The following is a 26,468-nucleotide window of genomic DNA, read 5'->3' on the forward strand; positions in this document are numbered from 1 at the left end:
AGCTAAACAAAGTATAGAGAATGTGGCACTCCTTGCACAAACCACAATTGGTGCCGTATTGCAGCACATAGGTGGGGCATTGTAGCAACTGGCATTTTATTCACACAAGCTCTCCATCACAACAAAAATGGACCACATATGACCATGAACTTCTTGGTGTGAACAAAGCTATTAAATACTTTCACTCAAGTTGGAGGCAAGAGAATTTACAATTTTCACTGACCACACACCATTCGTCTGTAGCTTCCAATATAATGACAAATAAGTGCTTGCCACAGCAGCACAATGAGTTAGAATTTATCGCTCAATTCAGCACTGATGCATGTCACATATCAGGAGTTGATAACATATTATCTTACTGCCCATTCCATGTACACAACATAACTAATTCAATCGATTTTGCTCCACTTGCTAAAGAACAAGTGTCAGACCAGAAGCTTCAAGACATTCCGGAAGATGCTTCTTCCAACCTTCAGCTGAAACTGATTGCCGTTCCCATCACAAATGTACAGCTTTATTGCAAAGTCTCAAATGGGAAATCTCCTCTGTTCCTACTTTCCTCATTCTGCAGTCACGCTTTTGAGAGCCTTCGTGTCTCATGCAAACCTGGCATTAGATCTACAAATCAACTGACTGCTAACCATTTCATATAGCCTGGCATGCAGAAGGATTGCTGAGTGTGGACTCATGCATGTGTTCAATGTCAACGTAGTAAGGTGTCTAAATTTCACAGACACAACTGCAAGATTCGCACATATCCATACTGACGTAGTAGGACCACTGCCTATGTCAAATGATCAACAACACCTGTTAACAGCAATCAACCATTTTATCTGCTGGCCTGAAGTAATACCAGTCAACAATATTTCAGCAGAAACAATAGCCTCCACCTTTGTTTTACACTGGATTTCATGCATTACATATCACTCCAGACAGTGGCCGGCAATTTGAATCTGAACTGTTTGTACAGCTGAGCAAATTCTTTGGTGCTATATTCTCCAAGACCACAAGCTATCACCTAGCAAGTAGTGGCAAGACAGAATGCTGGTACCAATCATTAAAAGGTGTACTCATAAGTCATGATTCAAATTGGATAACAGCAATACTATTGGTCTTCCTCAGTCTGAGAAGCATTTACAAACCCGACCTGGACTCTTTGTAGGCTAAGCTTGTTCATGGTGAAATGCTGCAACTCCCTGGCAAATTTGTTGACCCAAGTGCAATCACAATGGATGACATCAATCAAGCTGATTTCATTTCTCACCTGAGGGAATGGGTGACCCAAATCTGGCCTTATCAAGCATCAAGGCAAGGAACTTCACACACCTATGTACACATTGAGCTAGTCATGCATATATTATGCTACATACAGATGGCATGAAATCAGTACCAAAACTTCCATACACAGGCCATCTTCATGTCATTGACAGAGCGGGAAGAACCATAGGGATTTTGATTAGCTGCAAAACCCAACACTGTCTCCACTGACAGTGTTAAGCCATCCTTTGTGCCGCATGCACAACATAATCAGCTGCAGCCTTCACCTGAGGTCAACCTCCACTGCAAGCAAAAACTCAATGAGAGCACCAAACACATCTTGATTTGCTGACAATGCACCACTTTCTCCGAGCGGGCTGGTTTAGTGGTATACATCAGCACACATTGTCAACAAGTTTTCAGCTGAGTTGTTCATCACAGCTGTCAAATGAGTTCACACACTGACTACCAGGAGCACTGTGATTATTCTCTCTCTGGTGCACTACGACACTCCACGACTGTTGATTTTTCTGACACAGAAATTCAGTTAGTCATCGTTCCAGCTTGGATGATCCAGTTTACTTCTACAGCATTTGTATCTGCCCTCGTTTCAATTCATGTTCAGATAACAGCTCGTCATAACTATTTAGTGAGTAGTATAAGTTTCTGTGATTTGTTCTAAACAAATGTTCTGATGACAGTACAATGGAACTAATGTTTCAAGTTTGTACCTGCCTGAGTTTATGGCTTATAACATTTGGTTCGAAAGACTACCAACTAGTCTTGCGACAGAGCCTTCCTCATGGAGAGATAGTGTTTGGCTTTGATTGGTGCAAATTCGTCCTTTGGTGCCATTCCATGTTGCTTTTTTTAATTCTAAGGTGTAATGGTGCACCCACATATCCCTGCATGTCAGAATCCAGTGCAAAAACTGTTCCACTTCAGTGTGGTTTGTTGTTGTTGGGGTCTTCAGTCCTGAGACTGGTTTGATGCAGCTCTCCATGCTACTCTATCCTGTGCAAGCGTCTTCATCTCCCAGTACTTACTGCAACCTACATCCTTCTGAATCTGCTTAGTGTATTCATCTCTTGGTCTCCCTCTATGATTTTTACCCTCCACGCTGCCCTCCAATGCTAAATTTGTGATCCCTTGATGCCTCAGAACATGTAGTGTTTCAGTAAGCCATTTGCAAATCTCCAGACAATGAAATTTGTGCAGTGTGGTGAGAAGATGCGGCATCCACCTTGTGAACACTTACTGAAATCGAAGATTGGCAGTAATGATCACCTGAGCTGTAATGCAACTTATGCCAATCTCAGTAGCAAATTCAACAACTGTTATTTGGTGACCATCTTCAATATGCCAGCTAACGATGCGAATTTTTTCCTCAGTCATGCTGGTTGCCAGACAATGTCAGTGATCTGCATTCTCAATTGTTTCTCATCCGCATAGGAACTGTTTGTGCCATGTGTACAATTGTGTCTTTCTCAGGGTGTGGTCTCTGAACTGTGCCACAGGTCTTTCCAAAATTTCAGGCAATTTTATGCCCTTAGTTGGGAAAAAACTTCATTGTAAGGTGTTGTGCATCTCTTGCTGTGACACTGTTATTCTGACTACAGAAACAGTATGACAATATTCTAGATGTCAAGAACAATAACTGGAAACGAAAGCATCGATGAGCAGAGATCATGCCACTTTCCATTTACAAAAAGGTGTGTAAAACAAAAATTCCAATTGATATCTGGTTCATACTCTTATTACATTAAAAGTACAGATGGACTAAAAAACTATGCTGTAGAGAAGCAACACCCAGGTGGATTTAGAATGTTATGAGCCCAATTTTTGTGAAACAGGGAGTGTATCATTCATTATATTATAAGTATTCTTTGGATTGAAGAAGATTTATGTTTTACAATATTCAAAAATGTCAAATTGCATGCTTTGTGAAGAAAAGACTGAAATTAGTCTTTTAGATCTACTAAAAGTGTGAAGCAGTTGCAGTGCAGTCCAAGTCAAGGGTAGAATTGCATCCTCTAGTGTGCTAATGTTGAGCCACAGGAAACTACACAGACCGTTAGCATGCAGCAGCTTGGACGCATTGTAATTCTACACTTGTCTTGGATGTCCCATCCACTGCAACTATTTTATGCTTTTATTAAGTCTAAAAAAATAACTGATGATGGTCAAAGTTGAGAGGATATCAAATGTAGACTGGCAATGGCAAGGAAAGCGTTTCTGAAGAAGAGAAATTTGTTAACATCGAGCATAGATGTATGTGTCAGGAAGTCGTTTCTTAAAGTATTTGTATGGAGTCTAGCCATGTATGGAAGTGAAACATGGACGATAAATAGTTTGGACAAGAAGAGAATAGAAGTTTTCGAAATGTGGTGCTACAGAAGAACACTGAAGATTAGATGAGTAGATCACATAACTAATGATGAAGTATTGAATAGAATTGGGGAGAAGAGGAGTTTGTGGCACAACTTGACAAAAAGAAGGGACCAGTTAGTAGGACATGTTCTGAGGCATCAAGGGATCACAAATTTAGCATTGGAGGGCAGCGTGGAGGATAAAAATCGTAGAGAGAAACCAAGAGATGAATACACTAAGCAGATTCAGAAGGATGTAGGTTGCAGTAGGTACTGGGAGATGAAGAAGCTTGCACAGGATAGGGTAGCATGGAGACCTGCATCAAACAAACCAGGCTCAGGACTGAAGACCACAACAACAACAAGTCTAAAAAGCTATTTTTAGTATTTCACCTGAACAAAATGCAATTTTAAATTTTTGAATGGGTTTTAAACATAAATCTTCTTAAGCCCCAACGATATTTATAATGTAAGGAATTATAAGCCCATTACTGCCATTCCCATTCCCAAAACAGTATCCTCATTTCAGCTTGGGCTACTGTTTGCTGCCCACTCTCCACATACTTTCCTCTTCAGCAGTCTCATACCTTTTCCACATTGGGTACAGGGTCTTATAACACAAAGATTTACAGCGTATTGCATTTGTTGTTACACTTATTATAAAAGACTGGTATGTAGTCTGTAGACTATCACTAGTATGAATATCATTAATACATATGTTCTATAACATAGGGTGCATACCTCATGGACCTCCTTGGGAAAATTTGCTTCTGTTATTGTTCCTATGGGTTTAAATGTTTTATTTTGACCATGTACAAGAACTGTACTCATCACCAATCTTTCTGAAACTGAAACAGAGTCGTCCACTTTAAAAGCGTGCCCACTGCTGTACGTTTCAGGCAATATCACTTCCTCAGGCTCAAATCTGCAAGATATAGAATACCATTATAGACGTATTACTTGAGAGCACACTAAAAACCTATCATAAATTACAACCCCAGTAAAAAGAAAAACAAAAACTTATTACATTGTACTCCCAGAGCAACTGTGACATCATTCTTTTATCTGATCCAGCATGTCTACAGCTCAAGAGACCAATACTGTATTTTCACCATTATATCCACATTCAAAAAGAGGTCTGTGGCAAGTAAATGAAATTAGTCTCATTTACTTCACTCTCAGTGTGGAAATATATTTACAAACAAAAACACAAACATAAGATTTTATTTTACTCGTCACATCACATCTGATCGGAGCTTTACAATATACAAGGAAACCAATGTCCTCTGCACAAAATGTTGGGTGCAGATAACATTGAAGTAAGTACTTCTTGAAATCAAAGATGTTGAAAAGAGAAAAAAAAAGTTACCAGTCTTTACATGTAACCATCAGAAGAAATAGCAAGAGAGAGATCTTTATTATTATTGGATATCTAAGTGGAAAAGTTGTAAACAACAATGAAGGCCTAGAGCATGTAATGGGAGTCCATGGTATTGGAGATGTGATGAAAATCGGAATATGTTTTCAAATTCCTGTGCCACTGACGATTCGGTGATTCGAAGTACAGTATTACCACACATGCATTGCCATAAGGTTACAAGGGGAGCCCTGATCACAGAGCGGAAATGATCATATAGCACTGAGTAAAAAATTTAGGTCACTGATGGGTGTGAGGAATAAACATGAAGCTAATGTGCCACCTTATTGTTGAAAATTTTAGACTGAAAATTAAGATTACAAATAGAAAGTTTTAACAACAAGTACGCAAAACAAGAAGAATTCTGTTCTGAGCTAAGTAACCACTATGAGGTATTCCAAGTAGCACAGGAAAATAATGAAAATAATAATGATACATGGACACAGGTAAAGGATATCTATTGCAATGTGAGTGAACAGGTCACTGGCTTTCAAAGCCATTTGAAGAAAGATTGGATGTTTGACAGTACATGGAATTTGATCAGTTGTAGAAAACAGATTAACAGAAAATTAAATATGAGTAAAACAAGATAACATAAAACTCGAATATAAGTTGGGTATGCAGCTACTGACTCTCTAGTAAAGAGGAGTGTGAGAAATGATAAGAGGAAGTAGATGGATGAACAAGCTCTGAAAGCAGAGACAGCACATAGAGGGGTTATGTTAAAGAACTATACAGTATCACCAGAGTGTTGTCAAAAAAAGGATTCAGTAAAAATAGACCTGTGAAAATTAAGCAGGATAGATCGTTGATGGTAGAAGAGGATCAACTTAGAAGGTGGAGAGAACATTTTTCAGACGTCCTGAACAGAGATCAACTCAAAGAGGGAGTGAGATGATGGAATGTGACAGTTGCCAGGATAGGATAAACCTATACATACCAAATGAGGCTGAAATTCAAACAGTCCTCAACCAGATAAAGAATGGAAACGCTCCAGAAATGGATAATATTGCAGCTGAGGTGCTTAAAGCAGACACTGACACCACCACAAATCTAATGCATCCATTGTTTGCGAAGATATGGACAGAAGAGAAACTACCAAAGGATTGGAAAGAGGTACTGATAATTAAGCTGCCAAGGAAAGGGGATACTAACAACTGTAATAATTAGTGATGCATCATTCTCCTATCTCTACCAAGCAAAGTACTCTCTAGAGTAATGCTAAACCACATTAAGGACACTGTGGAGGCACAGCTAAGAAAAGAGCACACTACCCTACATTTAGTGATTTTGAGAAGACGTCTGACACACTTAATATGAGAGTTACATGGTATATCTTGGTATCGTGGAAGAATATGAAACATAAGGGACAGTCAAATGAAAACCGAACACCTGCCACATTGCGACAATGGAATGGTTCCATTCCAAATTAATTATCACAGGTGTAAGACATTTATACCACTGGGAGACAAGACGATCAGTTCATGTTTTATAGAATGTGATCGGCTATTGATCGATCCACAGTCGCATCCATTCTTTCACTTCCTCAACTGAAACTGGCATCCATGAATGTGTTTCTTCAAGTGACCAAAGATGCGAAAATCACATGGTAGAAGATACGGGCTGTACAGAGGATGTAGTGTTCCCCAATATCACATAACAGGGTGATAGTGTCTGACAGCATTTGTAAGTGTTTTGGCTTTATGGAGTGTCGTAGTTTCTGCAAAGTGTCTTTATAGCACTGCACACTGATTGCAGTTCCATACGTGAGGAAATCTATGAGCAGAGAGCCCCTGCGGTCGAAGGAAGTGGTCATCATGACCTTAACAGAACTCATGTGAACAGCTCTGGATTTCTTTGGCAGGAGAGATGTGTGATGTTTCCACTATTGGCATTGCCTTTTGTTCTGAGGCTGTAAGAATACTGTTGGACAGATTCACCCTGTTGCACAACAATGCCCAACCCCATGCTGCCAATCAGACAAAGGCATCAGTGGTTCGGTTGGGGAACACTGCAACATCCTCTGTACAGCCTGGATCTTTCATCGTGTGATTTTCACATCTTTGGCGACCTGGGGAAAGACATGCATACACTTAAGTTTCAGTCAGACGAGGAGGTGCAAAAGTAAGTGTGGTTGTGGATCTGTCAGCAGATGACCCTGTTGTTTGGAAGAGGAATTGATCATCTCCTCTCCCAGTGAGATAAATGTCTTAACACATATGGTGATTACTTTTGCAGCACGGAGTGGCCACGCAGTTTGAGGCACCATTTCATGGATTGCGTTCGAGTCCTCCCTTTGTGTGTGTGTGTCTGTGTGTGTGTGTGTGTGTGTGTGTGTCTCTGTGTGTGTGTGTGTGTGTGTGTGTGTGTTTTGTTCTTAGCATAAGTCAGTTCAAGTAGTGTGTAAGTCTAGGGACCAATGACCTAAGCAGTTTGGTCCCTTAGGAATTCACACACATTTGAACATTCAATTATTTTTAAATGGAACCATTCCATTGTCCTGTTGCAGCAGGTACTAGGTTTTCATTTAACTGTCCCTAATACCATCATGGACTATCAGTGTTATTAAAGCAATGTATGAGGGATATGAATGTATGGTGCTGCACAATGGGAAACTTACTGAATGTATCCAAACAAATGCTGAGGTGAAGCACTAGTGTGTTCTGTCACCAACCTTTTTCTTGTTATTGCTGGACAGCATATGGAAATCAGTTGTTGCTGGTAGGAAAGAGGTAGTCAATGGGGAGTGCAAGATGGACTTGAAGACCGTGATTCTGCTGATGATATCTGTCTGCTCTCAAGATGATACTGTGACATGGAAGAAATGCAAGACTGCAAGAGGAAGCAGAAATTGCAGGACCAAAAACAACTGTTCAGAAAACTAAGGAAATGAGAGTCTGATCTGAAAAACAGGCACAGCTAACAGTGTATGAAGAGAAACTGGAACAAGTAGGCTCCTTTGCAAGTCTAGAAAGCCCCTTTTCAAAAGACAGAGGAGCGGAGGAAGATGTAAAGAGTGAGATACAGAAGGCAAATAGCATCTTTGTCCAGATAAACCCTGTCTGGCATAATAAGACATCTAAAGACAATCCAGGCAGTAACTGTTAAATAACACTGTACAGTCGGTACTCCTGTGAAGTAATGAAACATGGAAAGTAACAAACATGATTGTAAACCAGCTAGAAGTCTTCATTAACCAGCAACTTCAGCAAATTATAAATGTGAGGTGGCCAGATGTAATCTCAAATGATGAATTGTGCGAAATGACAAACCAGTGGCCAAGCCAGGAGCAAATAAAGAAAAAGGGAATGGAACTGAACTGGCCACACAATATACAAGTAACTATTGAAGAGGTGGCACTGGATTGAAACCCACAAGAACACGTAGACATGGCCACCAGAAAAAGACCATGAAAAGAAAGATGGAAGAGGCAGCTAGTAAAAACTGGAGTGAAGAGAAATGTTTGGCTGCCTACAGAACCAGATGAAAGGTCTTTTGGTTGCCCTATGATCCAACAGGAGCAACAGGAAGTAAATCATGAGAGTTTCCATGAAACTCACTATTTACTTTACCAGCACAGAATCCTCACTAACTAATGTCCTCCTTGTATCTTCCAAATCCTAATAGTAACCTGGTCAATACCTTCCAAATCAGCCACCTTTCTCTTTGTCTTAGCTGTTTGGCTGCCATTAACCATTTGTGAAGGTAAATAAAACAACTCCATGATCTAGTAGGTAGTGTCACTGACTGCTAATGCAGAGATCAGAGGTTCGATTCCCAGTAACCACATCATATTTTTTGTGATGGGAAGGCCTGGAACAGGGTCTACTCAGCCTAAGGCCAAATGAGAAACAATATGATAAAATAAGCAGTAAAACTGACACGAAGGAGAATAATACAGAAACGCTTGCATTAGGCTGGTTGCTATATGACAATAATTTATTCTTGAAGCTCATATGTTGTTGGGGAAAGATTTGATCAGACAGTGGGTGGCCACTACGCAGCTCATCTTTAAGCCTCTCCCTACTGGCGACCATTTCTTAGCTTGTAGAATGTGAAGCTATCCCGACTAGGTAATAGGAAGAAAAGGGAAAATATCATTTTGAAGTTATTTTTTTGCCAATTTTGGTATTCGTTTCTAATGGCTTACTTATGAAATACCACATGTTCTTATTTTTTGTCTTATTTCACTGTTTTCCCTTTACATTAAACATGAAAATATACCTACCAATAATAATTTATGCTTATTTAAATCAAAGATCATACTTACTTTCATTATTTTTATATTGAACTCATTAAATCTAATCAATGAAAGACAAAATTATTTTTGAAACCATATACAGCTGGAAGTCATAATTTCACAATTTTCTTGTGATATTTTATGCCACAAATCTGTCAATACTTCACAATAGTGTGAAAACAGTTGCAAAGTCTAAATTTGAACAATGGAGACAAACTGCCATCGCCCAACACCAGACCTCTGACAATGTTCACCTTTATTGCTGGCAGGAAAAGTATATTTTCCACTAAATTATTAAGGTATTTGTATCCCCCCAGAAGATCTTACATGACTGAGACTTGCCATTCTAGATACACTTCACAGACTCTTTGACAAGTCAGCATTAATACAGATCACTATCATCCCATGGCTGAAAGAAGGTCCTAGATCTGTAAATGCAGTATTAAAACATGGATCTGTGGCCATAAGAGTTGTTAGCAAACTTGAAGATGCAACCCAATGAGTTTCAGTGTTTGCTTCACTTCTACCTTAAGTATTCACCCCTTCATATTTCTCAGATGATTACTAATTTAATGATGAAAAATTCATTTTCCCACAGTAATGAAGAATATTCCTTTTAACTTGGAATACCCATAATCTTTTACCCAGCGACATCAGATTCCTCCATATTTTTGTGCAACAAACTCTAGCAAAACGTACACAGTTTGGTGAGATCTTTAATGTGATGCATCAACTAAACTACACATTTTTGTAGTACACGATTATAAATACGAAAACCATCAAACTTAGGTTCACAAACACACATATTAACATTGTACCTGCTCAGTATTCTAATCATCAGCCAATCACAGCACAGGCCATGCAACATCACACAAATGGGGTTCTGTCAGTAAATGAGAATTCGATATTATTTTTATGGTTTTATGAATGAAATTTATGGTGATGGCATGATCAGTTGCATTGGCTGGGGACCACGTTATGTTGAAAGGTATCAGAAGCCACCTTGATTTACATGTCTGCAAAACTGAAGTACTGTATTTGGTGTTTTTCATATTTATAGTTGCGTACTATGAAAATATCTTAGTTTAACTGACAAATCATGTTAAATATCTCCCAAAAAATGCCTTTTTTTGTATGATAGTGGTAAAATTTTGGGGGAAATTCAAGTAGATGATTAAAACTGTTACTGGAATCTAGTTTGTTTTGACATCACATCTGGAACTATCAACGCTTTTTTAAAATATACACATTTATCAGAATTGAGAAAAATGTCAAAATCCAGTTTCAGCATTCAATAACTTGTTAGTTATCAATACTAGTAAACTGTCATCCTCAGATTTGCAAAATTTTTAGATGGAAACAGGGAAAATTCAAATTTTGTGACATTAAAAACCAACTTAACACATTGTGCTAAAAATTGCAGCTGTTATGCTATTTTTTGCTTCATCATTTAAGAGAAACTTTACTGTCTGTAATAATATAGTTTATATGTTGGAGGACTCAGCATACAATTTCCACTGACAAAACTCAGTTTGGTATGAAATGATCTGTACTAGACAGGGGAAGTACATTCAGCAATAGGCAACCACAGGTCCACCATTAAAGCACGGATGTAGGCTCCACAGATCATTTTCACTGGAGATTTGATGTTGTTTATACAATGGTTCTTGAATTTTAAGTGTTTTGTCAGGCATTACTCACACGTACTTTTTAGTTAGTGGATCATTCACACTGAGGTAGTCTGTTCCACAACTGAATAGTACAGATTTATGTCTTTGAAGCATTTGGTCTTGATTAGCACCTGATATAAATTCTAAGAGCAGTAGTAAGATTCCAAGATTCCTCTCCACAGACTTGAAAGTCCTGCTCTGGGCAGTGAGAACAGGTCATCTGAATACAAGAAGCCTCTTGTATTTCTACTAAGTGGTTGGTTATTGTCATACATGTTAAACGATAACAGAGCGAAGATGCTTCCCTGAAGTTGGCTATTCTTCTGTACTCTCCAGCAACTGTGTTGGATATAATAATAATAATAATAAAACTGTGATTTTTAAAGAAGGGTGTTGTTTATTGAAATGTAAATGTTTCATAAGGTTGTACAATCTGAAATGGAATAACATCACAAAGAGAAATCTGCTGTTGTCCGATTCAGAAGACCACACCTATCATGTAACTGATCTGGAATGCATTTTTTATGAAGTGATCAAGATTGGGGTGTTACCTAGAACAGCTTTTTCCACATCAAAACCTGCTACTGGATTCTGGAATGAATTACAGTTCAAGTCTACTCAAAATCATACACACAAGCAAACTTAAAGACCACCTGGATACAAATTCCTGAAGTCACTTCCTTTTTTTCCTGATTTGAAAAGAGCTAAAGCTCTGTACCTTTGCTATCTATTTAATATTTGGCACACGCTCATGCAGCTGTTGATGGACTTCACAATCCAACCATTTCTTAGTGGACTGAAAAAGTGATGTGTTACATTTAGATGTCATTGAGGCAAGCTACTTTTTCAGTTTTGTTCTCCTTGCTGGCAATGATTGGCTGACATGTCAGGTTGATTAACGAAGTTTTTTCCTTCCTCCAGGTCTCCATAGTCTATCTTGGTTTCTCAACCTATTTTCCAAATTATTTAGGGAAACGGTATATCCAGGGATTCAAAACTGTTTCTCATTATACAGATTTTTTAGTATTTTTGAAGGTCTGCATGTATTATACTTAGATAACAAAATTTCTGTTTGGCAAATTATCAACAGTAGAGGTTTTATTGACATTTTACAATGAACTTTACAGTTGACACAAAAGATATTGCCAGAAAGCTAATTATTTTATAAACAACTTGTAACTCATTTACTTCTTGTTTTAGAAAATGGAGTTGTATGTTTGTTTTGCTAGGGATGAACAATCTCATATTTTATATATTTTATAACATAGAATTAATTTAACTCTGGAGGAAAATAAGCAGCTGATCATAAAGCTAAATCACACTTTTTAATAAACTGAAATGTAATTATATTTAAGGCACACAAACTACTTGTTTTCGCTAAAATGATTCACTTATTAAAATAGAGTATAATTTAAAAAAGAAAAAAAGGAGTGGATTCATTTCATAGTATATATGGTGGACATCCTTTAGCTTTGCGCTGAGAAACAATACTTGATCATAAGACCATTATAGGATCACAGAATACATGGCTGTAAATAGGAAAGTAAGAAAAGTACAAAGATATTTCTGTTTAGCTAGAGTGACAAGAGACAGGTTCATCTCCAGGCCTGAAAACGTCAAGCATCAACAAATAAAGTTCAAGAGTATTGTACAATATATCTTATACAGTTATATTTTGCACAAAGCTTTGAAGGATGGGAAAGACAAACTACAACTGGGCACTGATATCAGGAAGCTCCTACAAAAGAAAAGAGAACTTCAATGCCAATTTAAATGTAGTCAAAGCCTCACAGACAAACAAAAATTGAATGAAACCAAAATTAGAAGAATTTAAAAATAAAAATCTATCTACTGAATCAAGAGTAAATCCTAAGAAGTGTTTGTCTTATGTGGAATCAGTGCATTGATCTAAGCTATCAGTCCAGACATTCTGTGACCACAATAGCACCAAAACATCACAAAGAGAAGGCCAAAATACTAGATGCCTCCCACTGCCCCCCCCCCCCCCAAAAAAAATAAAATAAAATAAAATAAAATAAAATAAAAAAACAATTTCACTGAGGAAGATAATACTGTGGTTGCTCCTTTAAATCATGGAACAAATGTGAAAATGAAATTTATAGAAATATGTGACCACAAAATAGAAAAGCAACTGAAATTGTTCAACAGAGGAAAACACAATGGACCTCACGGATTAGCAACATGGCAGTATAAAGAGTATAAAAAATAACTTGCTCCTCTTCTAGCAGCAGTGTAACATAGGTCGCAGGAGGGCGGAGAATTTCTAGTGATTGGAAAAAAGAGCAAGACATTCCCATTTTCAAGAAAGATTGTCAAACAGAAGCACAAAACTAGACCTATATTTATGATATTAGTCTGTTGCACAATTCTGTAACATATTTTATGCTTGTTTATTATAAAATTTCAGGATACCGAAAATGTCTCCTGTATGAATCCACATCAGACCCAAATACAATAACTGTGTGAAACTCTGCCTCCCTATGTTCATCCACGACATCTGGGAAGCAGTAGATACTGGTGGCCACGATGATGCCATGCTCCTAACTACCAGGAAGTGTTTAATACAAGTCTGCACTGCTGCCTAATGAACAAAATATGAGCATCCATTTCAAAGGATGTGTATCAGATAAACCTAACCCACAAAAATCTTGTAAAGGCCAAACTGTTTCAATAATAAGGTCACACACAAACCCCACAAATAGGTATATATCAGAGCAACTGTGTGAGTTTCTAGCAAACAAAACACAGCATGCCATTCTTAACAGAGAGAAATCTTGAGATGCAAAAGTAACTCAAGGTGTACCGCAAGGGAGTGTTATAGGGCCATTTCTTCTAACAAAAATATAAATGACCAATTGGATAAAGTTGGAAGTTCTTTGGGGCTGCAGCTGACACTGCTGTATGCAGAGAAGTCTCAACACTACAAAATTGTATCAACCGATGCTTGGCGCTGGGATTGGCAACTGACCCTCAACATATACAAATGTAGCATATTGTGCTTAAATAGGCCAAAGGATGTATGATACACAATCACAGAACAATCACTGAAAGCAGCCACATCCATGAAATACAAAGGAATAAAGATATGGGAGTGATTAGAACTGGAAAGACCACTTAACACTAATCACAGGTAAGGCAGATGCCAAACAGATCCACTGGAAGAATCCTCTAAGGAATTAGCTTACACAAACATGATTCGATTAATAATGAATATTGTTTGTCAACCTGAGATCTGTACCTTATAAGATTGATAGAGGAAACAGAGATGACCCAGAGAAGATCAGTGTGTTTTATTACTGGGTTAATTTAATAAGCAAAAAAGTGTCACAGGGATGCTCAGGCAACTCTAGTGGCCGAAGCTGTAAGAGGGGCATCCTGCATCATTGTGTAGCTTATTATTATTAAAATTATGAGAGTGCACATTCCTACAAGAGTCAGCTTATATATTGCTTACTCCTACTTATACCTTGAGGAAAGATCATAAACATAAAATTAGAGATATCTGAATTCACATGGAGGGTTATCACAATACTTCTACAACAAAGAGTTTGCCACTGGAAAAGGAAAGTGACGGTGATACAGAAAGTACCCTCTCTCACACACAGTAAGGTGGCTTGCAGAGTATACATGTAGACTTTCTTTTCCACCTCTTATATCTTTATGTGCATTCTTTCTCTCCTCCATAATAATAATAATAACAACATGGCAGCAGAGGCTGTAGGAACATTATTAATTATATGAAAATTAGAAAGAACAGAAAGAGCAAGAATGACTACACTACAAAGTAAAAAATGAATTTACCAATATGTAATGCATGATTCCAAAAAATTTGTTGTACAACAGATTGCGCCACCTTGACATGGCCTCCATATTTCACAAAAACGAAACAAATTATCTTGTCACATTTTTACAAATGTCAAGGGATGTGTATCAGATAAATCAAGGGATGTGTATCAGATAAATCTAACCCAGAAAAATCTTGTAAAGGTCAAACTGTTTCAATAATAAGGTCATACATAAAGCCAACAAATAGGTATATATCTGAAAAGCCAAATAAGTAACCTTTGTGAAGATAGCATAGAAAATACTAAACTTCTAATCATACCCACAGCAAGGGCAATCAGTGTTGGAGGCAACAGGTACACGGTACCACACACTAGCTGGGTACGAGTTTGTCTGAAAGCTGTTAACCTGCTTACATGGTTTTAAGCAGTAAGATCATGATCATCTGCCCATTCCTTTTTAAGCACACTGTTTTGTGTATTAGAAATAAAATGCATCATCCATAGCACACAGGACCTATGCAGTACTTCTATGATCCAAACATTATTAACCGAAGTACAAGTATCTAACAATGTACTTTCAATTCCATTTCTCAATACAACAAATCCACCGCTAAACAAAATCGCTCTCCAAGCAACAGCAGTGCTCATAAACTGAATACATATCTGTAGTGACACTGTCACCCACTACACAAAAACACCAACTACCTCTAAATACCCTTTTCTCTATTAGAGTATAGTTGCAAATATTAAAATCCTTCATTAAAAAAAGAAGTGTTTTTGAAAACAAGGTAGTATTATCTTAATAGTTATAAAGCAACCACTTGCTTTATAGTGTGCTGACCACCTCTGAAATGCAATACAGTAATGATTCTGTGTGACATGGATTCGACAAGTCCTTGGTTGGTTTCCAGAGGCTTGTGGCACCTGATGACTATGCACAGGTCATACAATTCACAAAAATTACAGGTTACTGGTTTGTGAGCACGATCGCATCCAAGGTGTGTGCCGTCAGGTTCAGATTCTGTGAGTTTGTTCGCGAAGACATCAACATGTGTTCACTGTCATGCTTCTTAACCCACTGTAGCATGATTGTGGTCTTGTGACATATACAGTTATCCTGTTGGAAGACACCATTATCAAAAGGGACAACATCAAGCATGAAGAGATGCAAATAGTCTGCAAAAACTATCTCTTATGTATTGCTTTATATGCAATACGAAGAGAAAACTACAATTGTTTTTTGTTTTAATACACTGCAACATTAATATATCTATGGAATACATAATGAAAAACCAATGCAGCCATCCAGAACATACTATCCATTTTTGGTACAGTCACGTCCTACCCTACGAGAGGCAGGGCCACCCGTAAAAGCAGTCATTCCGTAACAACTCATTTGGTAACTGTGCAATGGTGAAACGCACACTACTCCATTGTTTTCGGTGTATTTCACAGTGTTGAGTTCAGCATCTATTTATTCTTACTCAATAAGTCTACATCACTTGGACTTAATCATACAGAGCAATCTAACGACATAGCATTTTTACTACTCATTTTTGATTTGTACTCATCATCTGCTTATACAATTGCCACCAACATATTTTAGTGTGTATACCTTGCAGCATGCAGTGCTTTTATAGAATGTCACATTCTGTTCAGGACAGGAATACAATAGTTGAAGCAGCACGCGTAAAGTATCTCTCAAGGAATCATGGGAATTATCGGGTGATAATTAGATAACTACAAAAGTTCTGGCACAGGGCAGCACCCTTCATTGGGAAACAACATGTAAGGATCAGTGTTAACTATAGTTGCTACAATAGCTACAGAAATAATCAGCAATATTCAGGAAAGGTTTTCCAGGAATGAGTAGAAACTTAGAAATATGCTGAGTCTGATATTTTTTCTACTATTTTTATAGCTTTTACGCTAACAATAGCAGGAGAGGTGTCCAGTAAGTAAGTTTCCATATTTTATAAAATAAATTTTTTATGCACAATTTATCATGTTTAAATAATTTTATTCACATTGTAAATGCTTCTGTTACTTATAAAGATAGTTGCCAAACTTTTCGAGGCACTTTTGGTAACATGACACAAGTTTCCCCAAACAGTGCAGTATCAGGTCAGGTGCAGTGCTCATAACCAGCTGTTCACTGTTGATGCGACTTCATTATCAGTGTTGAAGTGATTAGCTCCTAAATGACCTTTCAGTTGCAGTAACATGTGAAAATCACTTAGGGCAAAATCTGGTGAATATGAAGAATGTGGGAACACTTCCCAGTTGAATCTTCCAAGCTCTGCCTGGATCATTTGAGCTGCATCAGACTGAGCATTGTCATAAAGGAAGAGAACTTTGTGAGATAAAAGTCAAGGGCGTTTTCTTTAGTTGGTAGCTTGCAGGTTCCTCAAGACATTACAGCACTTCTCCGGATTCATTTTGGTGTTTTGACGCATGTAGTGAATGATAAACACACCCCAACAGTCCCAAAAGATGGTTGCCATAACCCTCCCTGCTCCATGTCTGAGCCTTACCTTTTTTGTTGCCCTTTTCCTGGTTTCTTCCAAACCATGCCCTGATGTTTTATTTTGGGACTCGAATGATGGGCCTAGGTCTCAACCTCATTTGCTCATACAGCCTTCCCCGCAGACAGCTGTTAACTCTTGATGGATATCTACAGCAGTTAGTTGCATTGCTACGAAAAAATGAATGGCAGAGCACAGCTCACAAGTGGACAAATTTTGTGGCAGTAATTCCATGCTAATTGGCAGAATACTGGCATGATGCTGTTGTACACATCATAAGCTGTTACGAGTGTTTTCAATCCTTATCAACAGAGAAATAAAAAAGGGAAACTTACTTAATGGGTTACCCTTGAACTTTGTATAATCCGACAACTTCTACATCCAGTTTACCTGTTATGAGCACAGTTATCACTTCTTCCTACCAACTAGATAGTGACAGTTCATACATCCCACAGTTTTCTGGTGAGTTCATAAAGTATTTATGTAAGAATATGTATGGTGGCTTAACAGTTCCGCAAAAGAGACTTAATATCCGTAATGTATTCTTGAAAAACAAAGTTTATGAAACAAATGTTCACACAAATTAACATTTTAATATGGCTATTTAATGAAGATTTAAGACCACTAGACAAACAACTTGTAGGCATCTGATTTAATGCAATGCACTCTTCAATGTAGGAGTGTAGTATCACTTACAGAACAACTCTGTTTTCAGAAGAAAATGATTAGAAGTAATAAATATTTTAGATGCATATCATTTTAATTTATATCAATGTTATTGATAACTCTTATTTGTCATTTCGTTTGGAACAAATGAGTGTAACTTTACAGTGATCCTCTAATATTTTCATTCAAAGCTTCAAGTCTTATTATCCTTTGCATAAAAAGCCTTCCTCCTCCCACCTAGCGAATCCTTACTATTTATGAACACTTCATCATCATTTGTATCCCTATCTCCAAGCCCAGCTAAGCCCAACCTAAGAGATCTAACAAGTGTGTGTTGTGTGTTTGGAGCTTATGGGCACTCAATGGTGAGGTTATCAGGGCCCTTACACACATTTAAAAAACCAAATGTCGTTAAAATAGCAAGATTTTAACACACACGCCAACATGACAAAGAAATACTAAAATGTGCTGTACAAGAGATTAAAACACAGTAAAATGGCAGAGGAGCTGAAAAACAGGCACAGGGAAATATGACTTGCTGCCCACTTACAAAAAAATAAACAATGGGCGAGTCAGTCACCATGTGAACACATTAAAAGCAGTTCCCTAAAATCTTGGGAAAAATATTGGACAATTCATAAGTTTGAACGTTATTTAAAATAGAGGGCAGACCCGTTGGCAAATCTGCCATGGTCCACTGGTCAGAAATAAAACACAGTCCAATAAAATGTGGCGCACAGTTATCTCTACACCACAAGCACCACACATTGGAGGGTCCTCGTACAGGAGTAAGAACCCATGTGTCATAGGGCTCTGGCAAGTGAAGATGAGTAAGGAAGATCTGGAGCTTATTGTCAGTCATTTACAGCCACTCATCTTCTCACTGATGCATGACTTTGTACCTCAACAGAGAGGTGATAGCATGCTGGGTGATAACACACTGAAATACCTGAGGATCACAACATGCCTCCTTGCTACTAGATCCGCCCTTTTGTTCCCTGCAATACCAATGTGCTATGATACCCAGCAGAAAGACACCCCCTTCCCCAGTCATCGTAGTTGGAGGAGGGCATCCTGGATTTCCTGAATTACTTTACCTGCTGGGTACAAACTTTGGAGAGAGTGAAGAGCACTCACAGAATGGAAACAGACAAGAAATATAGCACTGGAAGAACATCTCATCTGCTCCAGTGCCCACAAGATTGCTTATACGTCTTTATCGCAGACAGTAAACTCTTGAGGCAGTTTTCCCGATAGTGATGAAACACTGGATCCTGGCTGGCATTGGCAGAGTTCATGCAAAATTCTCTGCCAGTGTCTGAGTGATGTCTCCAGGCACTGTTTGAAAACATCCCTGTTTCAGCACTGCTGCTATTGGTGAACAACTGCATTTACCAGATATCTTCCTGATGGTTACCCATACTTTCTTAGAACAAGTGGAATGGTTGATAGAGTCTAGGAACACTTGCCTTAACTTTTTTTCGTTCTCCTTAATTACGCTTTGAGCCTTGGCTCTCGAGACTCGAAAGGCTATGAGGTTGTCTGCTGTAGAGTGGGATTTAAATTGGCGAAGAGCGGTATGCCTGTCCCAGATTACTGAATGGCATTCATCTGTCCAGCAAGGTACATGTCGCCTCCTAAGGTGACCTAAGGACTTTAGGATAGATACGTCAGTGGCACGATGGCTCACTTGCACGATGTGGTCCACCCATTCCCAGACACTATTATAATGTTCAAACACAGCCAGCTGGCTGAACAGCAGCCAGTTAGTGCTGCTGAACATCTATGTTGGTAGCTTCTCTTCAGGTAATGTTCCATCCTACAGGTGAATGTCAGTGGGAAGTGGTCACTGGAATGAAGGTCATCAACTACCTCCCATTGAACAGTCTGAGAGGGCTGGAGATCAGAAAGAGAGGTCAACCCAGTAGCAGTGAGAATGACCCAGTAGCAGTGTAGAAATGAGTGTCAGTGTTGAGGATGCACAGCTCTTGAGACGTCACAAAGCTCTCCAAAACCCGACCACAAGGCCAAGGCCACGTAGAGGTTGAGCCCCACAAGACATGATGGGCTTTAAAATGTGTTTCTTGTAAATAAAGGCACAGGGGATGTCCCTGCCCTAGCAGTTTTAGTTCTTCCACGTGTGTCCTGAACCCATTAATGTTCCACTAAAATATGGGAGCCACCTATCACAGGGGTTGTACTATCAGTTGTACTATCACCCTGTCTTTCCACTGGGTAGGGGAGCCTGTAATGGGTGGGGGGGCTTAGTCTTGTGGTGAGATGATTGCCCCAATCTGACATCAAGTTCCATTGGTTCTACTGAAGAGTCAGGAGAGATGTCAGATAGTATGATGTCAACATCGTCGGACTGTTTACTTCCCGACTCCATCAGTGGGGGACGCTTGGCCTTTGATTTTTTGTCCTGGGTAGGCTTCGGAGCCACCACCAAGCAGTAGTAGTGGCAGTGCTCGACAATGGACCTTAAGAGGAGCAGGTGCTCTGCAACATTAATGACCACAGACTTCTCAGATGTGTTGGGAGGAAGTGTAGGCTGTGAAGCAGCTGCAGCAGCACCACAAGTACACTGACAAATGCAGGTACTAGCCCTAACACTAGCTACTTCTGTTTGTGTAGCAGCATCACTTTTCTGTGCTGGCTGTTTAACAACTGAAGCAATGGAGGTAGTGAATACTGGAGGTTGCACGGTTCTTATAAATCTTTGTGGCCTCACCACAGGGGATCCATCGTGTTGTTTTAATCTCATGTATCTTCCACTCTTCAAGGAAGGCATAGCAGTCCCTACTCCAGACAGGGTGAGCCCTAGAGCAATCCACACCCTTTGGAAGAGATGAACATCTGACTTCTTTGTGGGCAGCCTTACCACATTCGCCCCAAGTGGCTTCTCCCTGGTGTGCCAAAGGGCTGCCACCTAAACAGCGAATTGGATTAGGGATATAGGGCCGCACATTAAAATGAGGATGGATGAGTTGAATTTAATCAGATCACCTTTCACACTTTTCATAATATTCTGCACATCTACAATGTCTTATTTGGCCCATTCAACCTTCAGGTCTTCTTTGGGGATGCCCACCAAGTCTCTGCATGTCACAATACCTTTACTATATAGTTCAATGTGGCATGGAGTCTCAATGGCATATTACCCAAGGGTTTTGGCCTTCTGTAGGTTCGCCACTTGTTTTCACCAACAGTGTCCCATTTCGTAAGCACTTAACTGCAATTCCCTGCAAACCCCTCAAAAACTTTTTGTATGTAACAAGATGACAAACTGTCAAAATTTCCCTCTTTCCTTTTAACCAATAAAAACATACTCTAGCCAGCAGCATGTGTTCCATTACTAAACACACTATAATTCTTGACTATCCCTGAGTCCAGAGGAATGGCTATCGAGCCTTCTTATTTGACTGGATGTTAGTACCTACCAGTGGGCTACCCATTCCACTGGGAGGTGGAAAAGAAAACTTTGAAGGATGCATCTTGGTCCCATGAGCAGTTAGGGAAATAAAAGTCCACCTAGACAGAGCCCTGCGCACCTAGGTAAGCCTTATACAAACGAGGTGCAGCATGTTCCCCAGAGGTTGCCCACTAATGATTGTTCTATCTCAACAGACATGCGTCTCATCAGCGTGCAGCACACCTTGAAATTGAAGGTTTTTTATTTATTTTTTTATAGAGGTTTTTACCATCCACATGATCTGGGCGGTACAGCCAAGACCCCAATTCCCTCTGACACACAATGTTCCACTGCTGTCCCATGCACCATTTGCTGAAGCATTCCCACAGCTTATGGTGACAGGGGACTGGCGGCACTTACCAGTTTCCAGCTCAGGAACTCTGGGTCGCCAAGCTCATAGTCAGCAAACGAAAGTCAAGCCCCTGAAGGGTAAGAGATCTCACAATTATATTACTGTTATATGTGGCATAGTTGCAGCCATTACATAGTGAATATCATGTAGTTGGTATAAAGCACAACACACACATGTAGTGCTGGTTCTGAATGAGACACGTGGAGCTTGTTGCCCCTGGACCATTCCTCTCCCCACAGCAGTCCACTTCACAAGCACAGCTTGCTTCCTCCATTTGCTGCATAGCATGCATTATGTTTATGTCTCACTAATTTTACTCATGACAGAACTTCAGCATATCAAGACAGTATAAAATAGTTGAAACTACTGCCATACTACAGTCAGTGAAATCCAGTAAATACCCCTCAAATTACAGTCTAACAGCATTCTTAAGTATATACTCAAGATGTTCATCTGTAATAGGATACAGAAACAGGTTAATAGTAGTGTTATTCCTCATGAGCAAGCTGGCTTTAGAGGAAGCTGCAATTGCTACAAATAGGATTCCATAAAGGTTTATAAACAGTGGCCGTATTCATTGGCCTGACCCCCGTTTATAACACAGTGCATCTGGCTAGCTGGAGTCGAGTTGAAGTTAAAGAAAATGATTCCATGCCCAAATTTTACCAAGCTCATTTAAACATAAGAAATCGATACTTAATGAGTCACAAAAACCTAGTAAGTCATTCTGTAAAAAATAGGCTACCATCAGGTTTAGTATTTTCTCCTCTTTTACTTAATGTTTATACTTCTGATATGCCAGTAACAATCTCTCATAATTCTGCTATACTGATGTTATGACAATAGTGAACCCAAAAATATATAGGAGAAGGTGAACACAGTCTGAGAGCAGATACGGAACTATTGAATGAATATTATAATAAGTGGTGACTGTGCCCAAATGCAGCCAAAACAAAAATTGGACATGTTATCTCAGTAACTGCCTAGCAGTATGAAAAATAAATAAATAAATCTTGCAGTTAACCGGATCAGAAATAATGTGATAAGGATACTGTTAGAAACAGCCTAAGGAGTTCAAGCAGGTATCTTACATACAAGGGGCAGTAAGATGAAAATGAGACAAATGGGAAAAAGTTTATTATTTAAAAAGTAATCACCATAACTGTTGATATATTTACCCCATTGTGTGAGAAGTCAGGCAATGCCTTCACTGAGAAATGTCTTCAATTGCGTATGTAACTATGATTGTAAGCAGACGTGCACCTCTTTGCCTAAAGCAAACTGATGGGCATGAATATCTTTTCTCAGGGCTCCAAAAGTACGGAAATTGCATGGGAAGAGAGAAGGCCTGTATGGTACAAAGGTTGTTTAGAGCACACTACAGAAGTTTCGCTGGGACAGCCCCAATCTCTCCCCATGCAATTATTTCCATATTTCTGGAGCCCTGAATAAAGACACCCATGGCCATCAGACAAAGAAGTGCATGCCTCAGTATAATCATGGTTATGTAGGCAACTGCACACATTTTTCCATAAAGGCATTTACTGTTTGATCTCACAATAGGATAAATGTATCAACAGTTCTGGCAATTACTTTTCAAATAACCAACAGTGTACTTATTTTTTGCCATCTGCCTCTCTTAATCTGACTGCCCCTTATACTGCTGCATACTCTCTAGTGTCCTGTAGAGTTGCGCTCCAGTATGGTACAGGAGGAGGCACACCAAAAAATATGTCTACCTAAACAAGTCAACGCATATTACAAGGATGAATGAAATATGCACTAGAATTTTTTTATACACATTTATTTAAGCTTCAGAAGAATTCATACACAAGAACCTATTTTTGATTGTAGTCTCCCGAATAGGAAACACATTTTTCCCAACAGACAGGCAGTTTCTTGACCCCATTTTCATAAAATGAACATGGCTGTGACAGCAGCCAATTGCACATGAACACTTTAACATCACCATCAATGTCAAATCTATGTCCTCCAACTTCTTCCTTTAGAGGTCCAAACAAATGAAAATCACTGTGCGATAAGTCTAGACTGAAAGAGGATGTTCTAGCGTGGTCGAAAACAATTCCTGAAGTTTTTGTTGAGTTCAGGCATCTATGTGGGGTTGAGCATTGGCACCCACCTTACGAACAATTTCCAAAATAAAAGGCTGTCAGTAATGATCACCTAAGCATTTTGTTTAGGCAAAAATCAAGAGCATGTATGAATTTCAAAAAAAGCATGACACTGTTCTTTCTATAATGACATTTATATGCAACTGGTTTCTGTTTTAAAACATTGACAAGGCAGGAAAAATATTACAGAAGTATCATGTGTCACACGTCTTGAGATAAAGTTTACAATAAATACACTGAAGAACCAAAGAAACTGGTACACCTGTCTAGTACCGTGTAGGGTCTCCGTGAGTACACAGAAGTGCCGCAACACGACGAGGCATGGTCTTGACTAATGTCTGAAGTAGTGCTGGAGGGAACTGACACCATGAATCCTGCAGGGTTGTCCATAAATTCATGAGTACGGAGGGATGGAGATCTCTTCTGAACAGCATGTTTCAAGGTATCCAAGCCATGCTCAATAATGTTCATGTCTAAGGAGTTTGGTCGCCAGATGAAATGTTTAAACTCAGAAGAGTGTTCCTGGAGCCACTCTGTACCAATTTTGGATGTGTGGGCTGTTGTATTATCCTGCTGGAATTGCCCAAGTCCGTCAGAATGCACAATGCACATGAATGGGTGCAGATGATCAGACAGGATGCTTACATACATGTCACCTGTTGTTGTTGTTGTGGTCTTCAGTCCTGAGACTGGTTTGATGCAGCTCTCCATGCTACTCTATCCTGTGCAAGCTTCTTCATCTCCCAGTATCTACTGCAACCTACATCCTTCTGAATCTGCTTAGTGTATTCATCTCTTGGTCTCCCTCTACGATTTTTACCCTCCACACTGCCCTCCAATGCTAAATTTGTGATCCCTTGATGCCTCAAAACATGTCCTACCAACCGATCCCTTCTTCTAGTCAAGTTGTGCCACAAACTTCTCTTCTCCCCAATCCTATTCAATACCTCCTCATTAGTTACGTGATCTACCCACCTTATCTTCAGCATTCTTCTGTAGCACCACATTTCGAAAGCTTCTATTCTCTTCTTGTCCAAACTAGTTATCGTCCATGTTTCACTTCCATACATGGCTACACTCCATACAAATACTTTCAGAAACGACTTCCTGACACTTAAATCTATACTCGATGTTAACAAATTCCTCTTCTTGAGAAACGCTTTCCTTGCCATTGCCAGTCTACATTTTATATCCTCTCTACTTCGACCATCATCGGTTATTTTACTCCCTAAATAGCAAAACTCCTTTACTACTTTAAGTGTCTCATTTCCTAATCTAATTCCCTCAGCATCACCCGACTTAATTTGACTACATTCCATTATCCTCGTTTTGCTTTTGTTGATGTTCAGCTTATATCCTCCTTTCAAGACACTGTCCATTCCGTTCAACTGCTCTTCCAAGTCCTTTGCTGTCTCTGACAGAATTACAATGTCATCGGCGAACCTCAAAGTTTTTACTTCTTCTCCATGAATTTTAATACCTACTCCGAATTTTTCTTTTGTTTCCTTTACTGCTTGCTCAATATACAGATTGAATAACATCGGGGAGAGGCTACAACCCTGTCTTACTTCTTTCCCAACCACTGCTTCTCTTTCATGCCCCTCGACTCTTATAACTGCCATCTGGTTTCTGTACAAACTGTAAATAGCCTTTCGTTCCCTGTATTTTACCCCTGCCACCTTCAGAATTTGAAAGAGAGTATTCCAGTTAACATTGTCAAAAGCTTTCTCTAAGTCTACAAATGCTAGAAACGTAGGTTTGCCTTTTCTTAATCTTTCTTCTAAGATAAGTCGTAAGGTCGGTATTGCCTCACGTGTTCCAACATTTCTACGGAATCCAAACTGATCTTCCCCGAGGTCGGCTTCTACCAGTTTTTCCATTCGTCTGTAAAGAATTCGCGTTAGTATTTTGCAGCTGTGGCTTATTAAACTGATAGTTCGGTAATTTTCACATCTGTCAACACCTGCTTTCTTTGGGATTGGAATTATTATATTCTTCTTGAAGTCTGAGGGTATTTCGCCTGTCTCATACATCGTGCTCACCAGATGGTAGAGTTTTGTCATGACTGGCTCTCCCGAGGCCATCAGTAGTTCAAATGGAATGTTGTCTACTCCCGGGGCCTTGTTTCGACTCAGGTCTTTCAGTGCTCTGTCAAACTCTTCACGCAGTATCTTATCTCCCATTTCGTCTTCATCTACATCCTCTTCCATTTCCATAATATTGTCCTCAAGTACATCGCCCTTGTATAAACCCTCTATATACTCCTTCCACCTTTCTGCCTTCCCTTCTTTGCTTAGAACCGGGTTGCCATCTGAGCTCTGTTGCCATCTGAGCCTGTCAGAGTCATATCTAGACATATCAGGGGTCCCATATCACTCCCACTGCATGCGCCCCACACCATTACGGAGCCTCCACCAGTTTGAACAGTCCATCGCTGACATGCAGGGTCCATGGATTCATGAGGTTGTCTCCATACCCGTACTCATCCTCTGATCGATACAATTTGAAAAGTGACTCGTCTAACCAGGCAACATGTTTCCAGTCATCAACAGTCCAATGTTG

At 39.3% G+C, this 26,468-nt stretch overlaps 1 protein-coding gene across 2 annotated transcripts in view; it reads right to left on the reverse strand.

Moving 5' to 3' along the window:
• The window catches only part of LOC126162064 (putative ATP-dependent RNA helicase TDRD12), a 429,957-nt gene that overhangs the window by 248,810 nt on the left and 154,679 nt on the right, over positions 1–26,468 (reverse strand). For both annotated transcript variants that reach the window (XM_049918325.1, XM_049918324.1), the window contains exon 7: positions 4,368–4,551. In XM_049918325.1, the coding sequence (XP_049774282.1) occupies positions 4,368–4,551 (184 nt within the window). The remainder of the gene's footprint in view (positions 1–4,367; positions 4,552–26,468) is intronic.

Source organism: Schistocerca cancellata, chromosome 2, assembly GCF_023864275.1.
Source record: "Schistocerca cancellata isolate TAMUIC-IGC-003103 chromosome 2, iqSchCanc2.1, whole genome shotgun sequence".
NCBI lineage: Eukaryota > Metazoa > Arthropoda > Insecta > Orthoptera > Acrididae > Schistocerca > Schistocerca cancellata.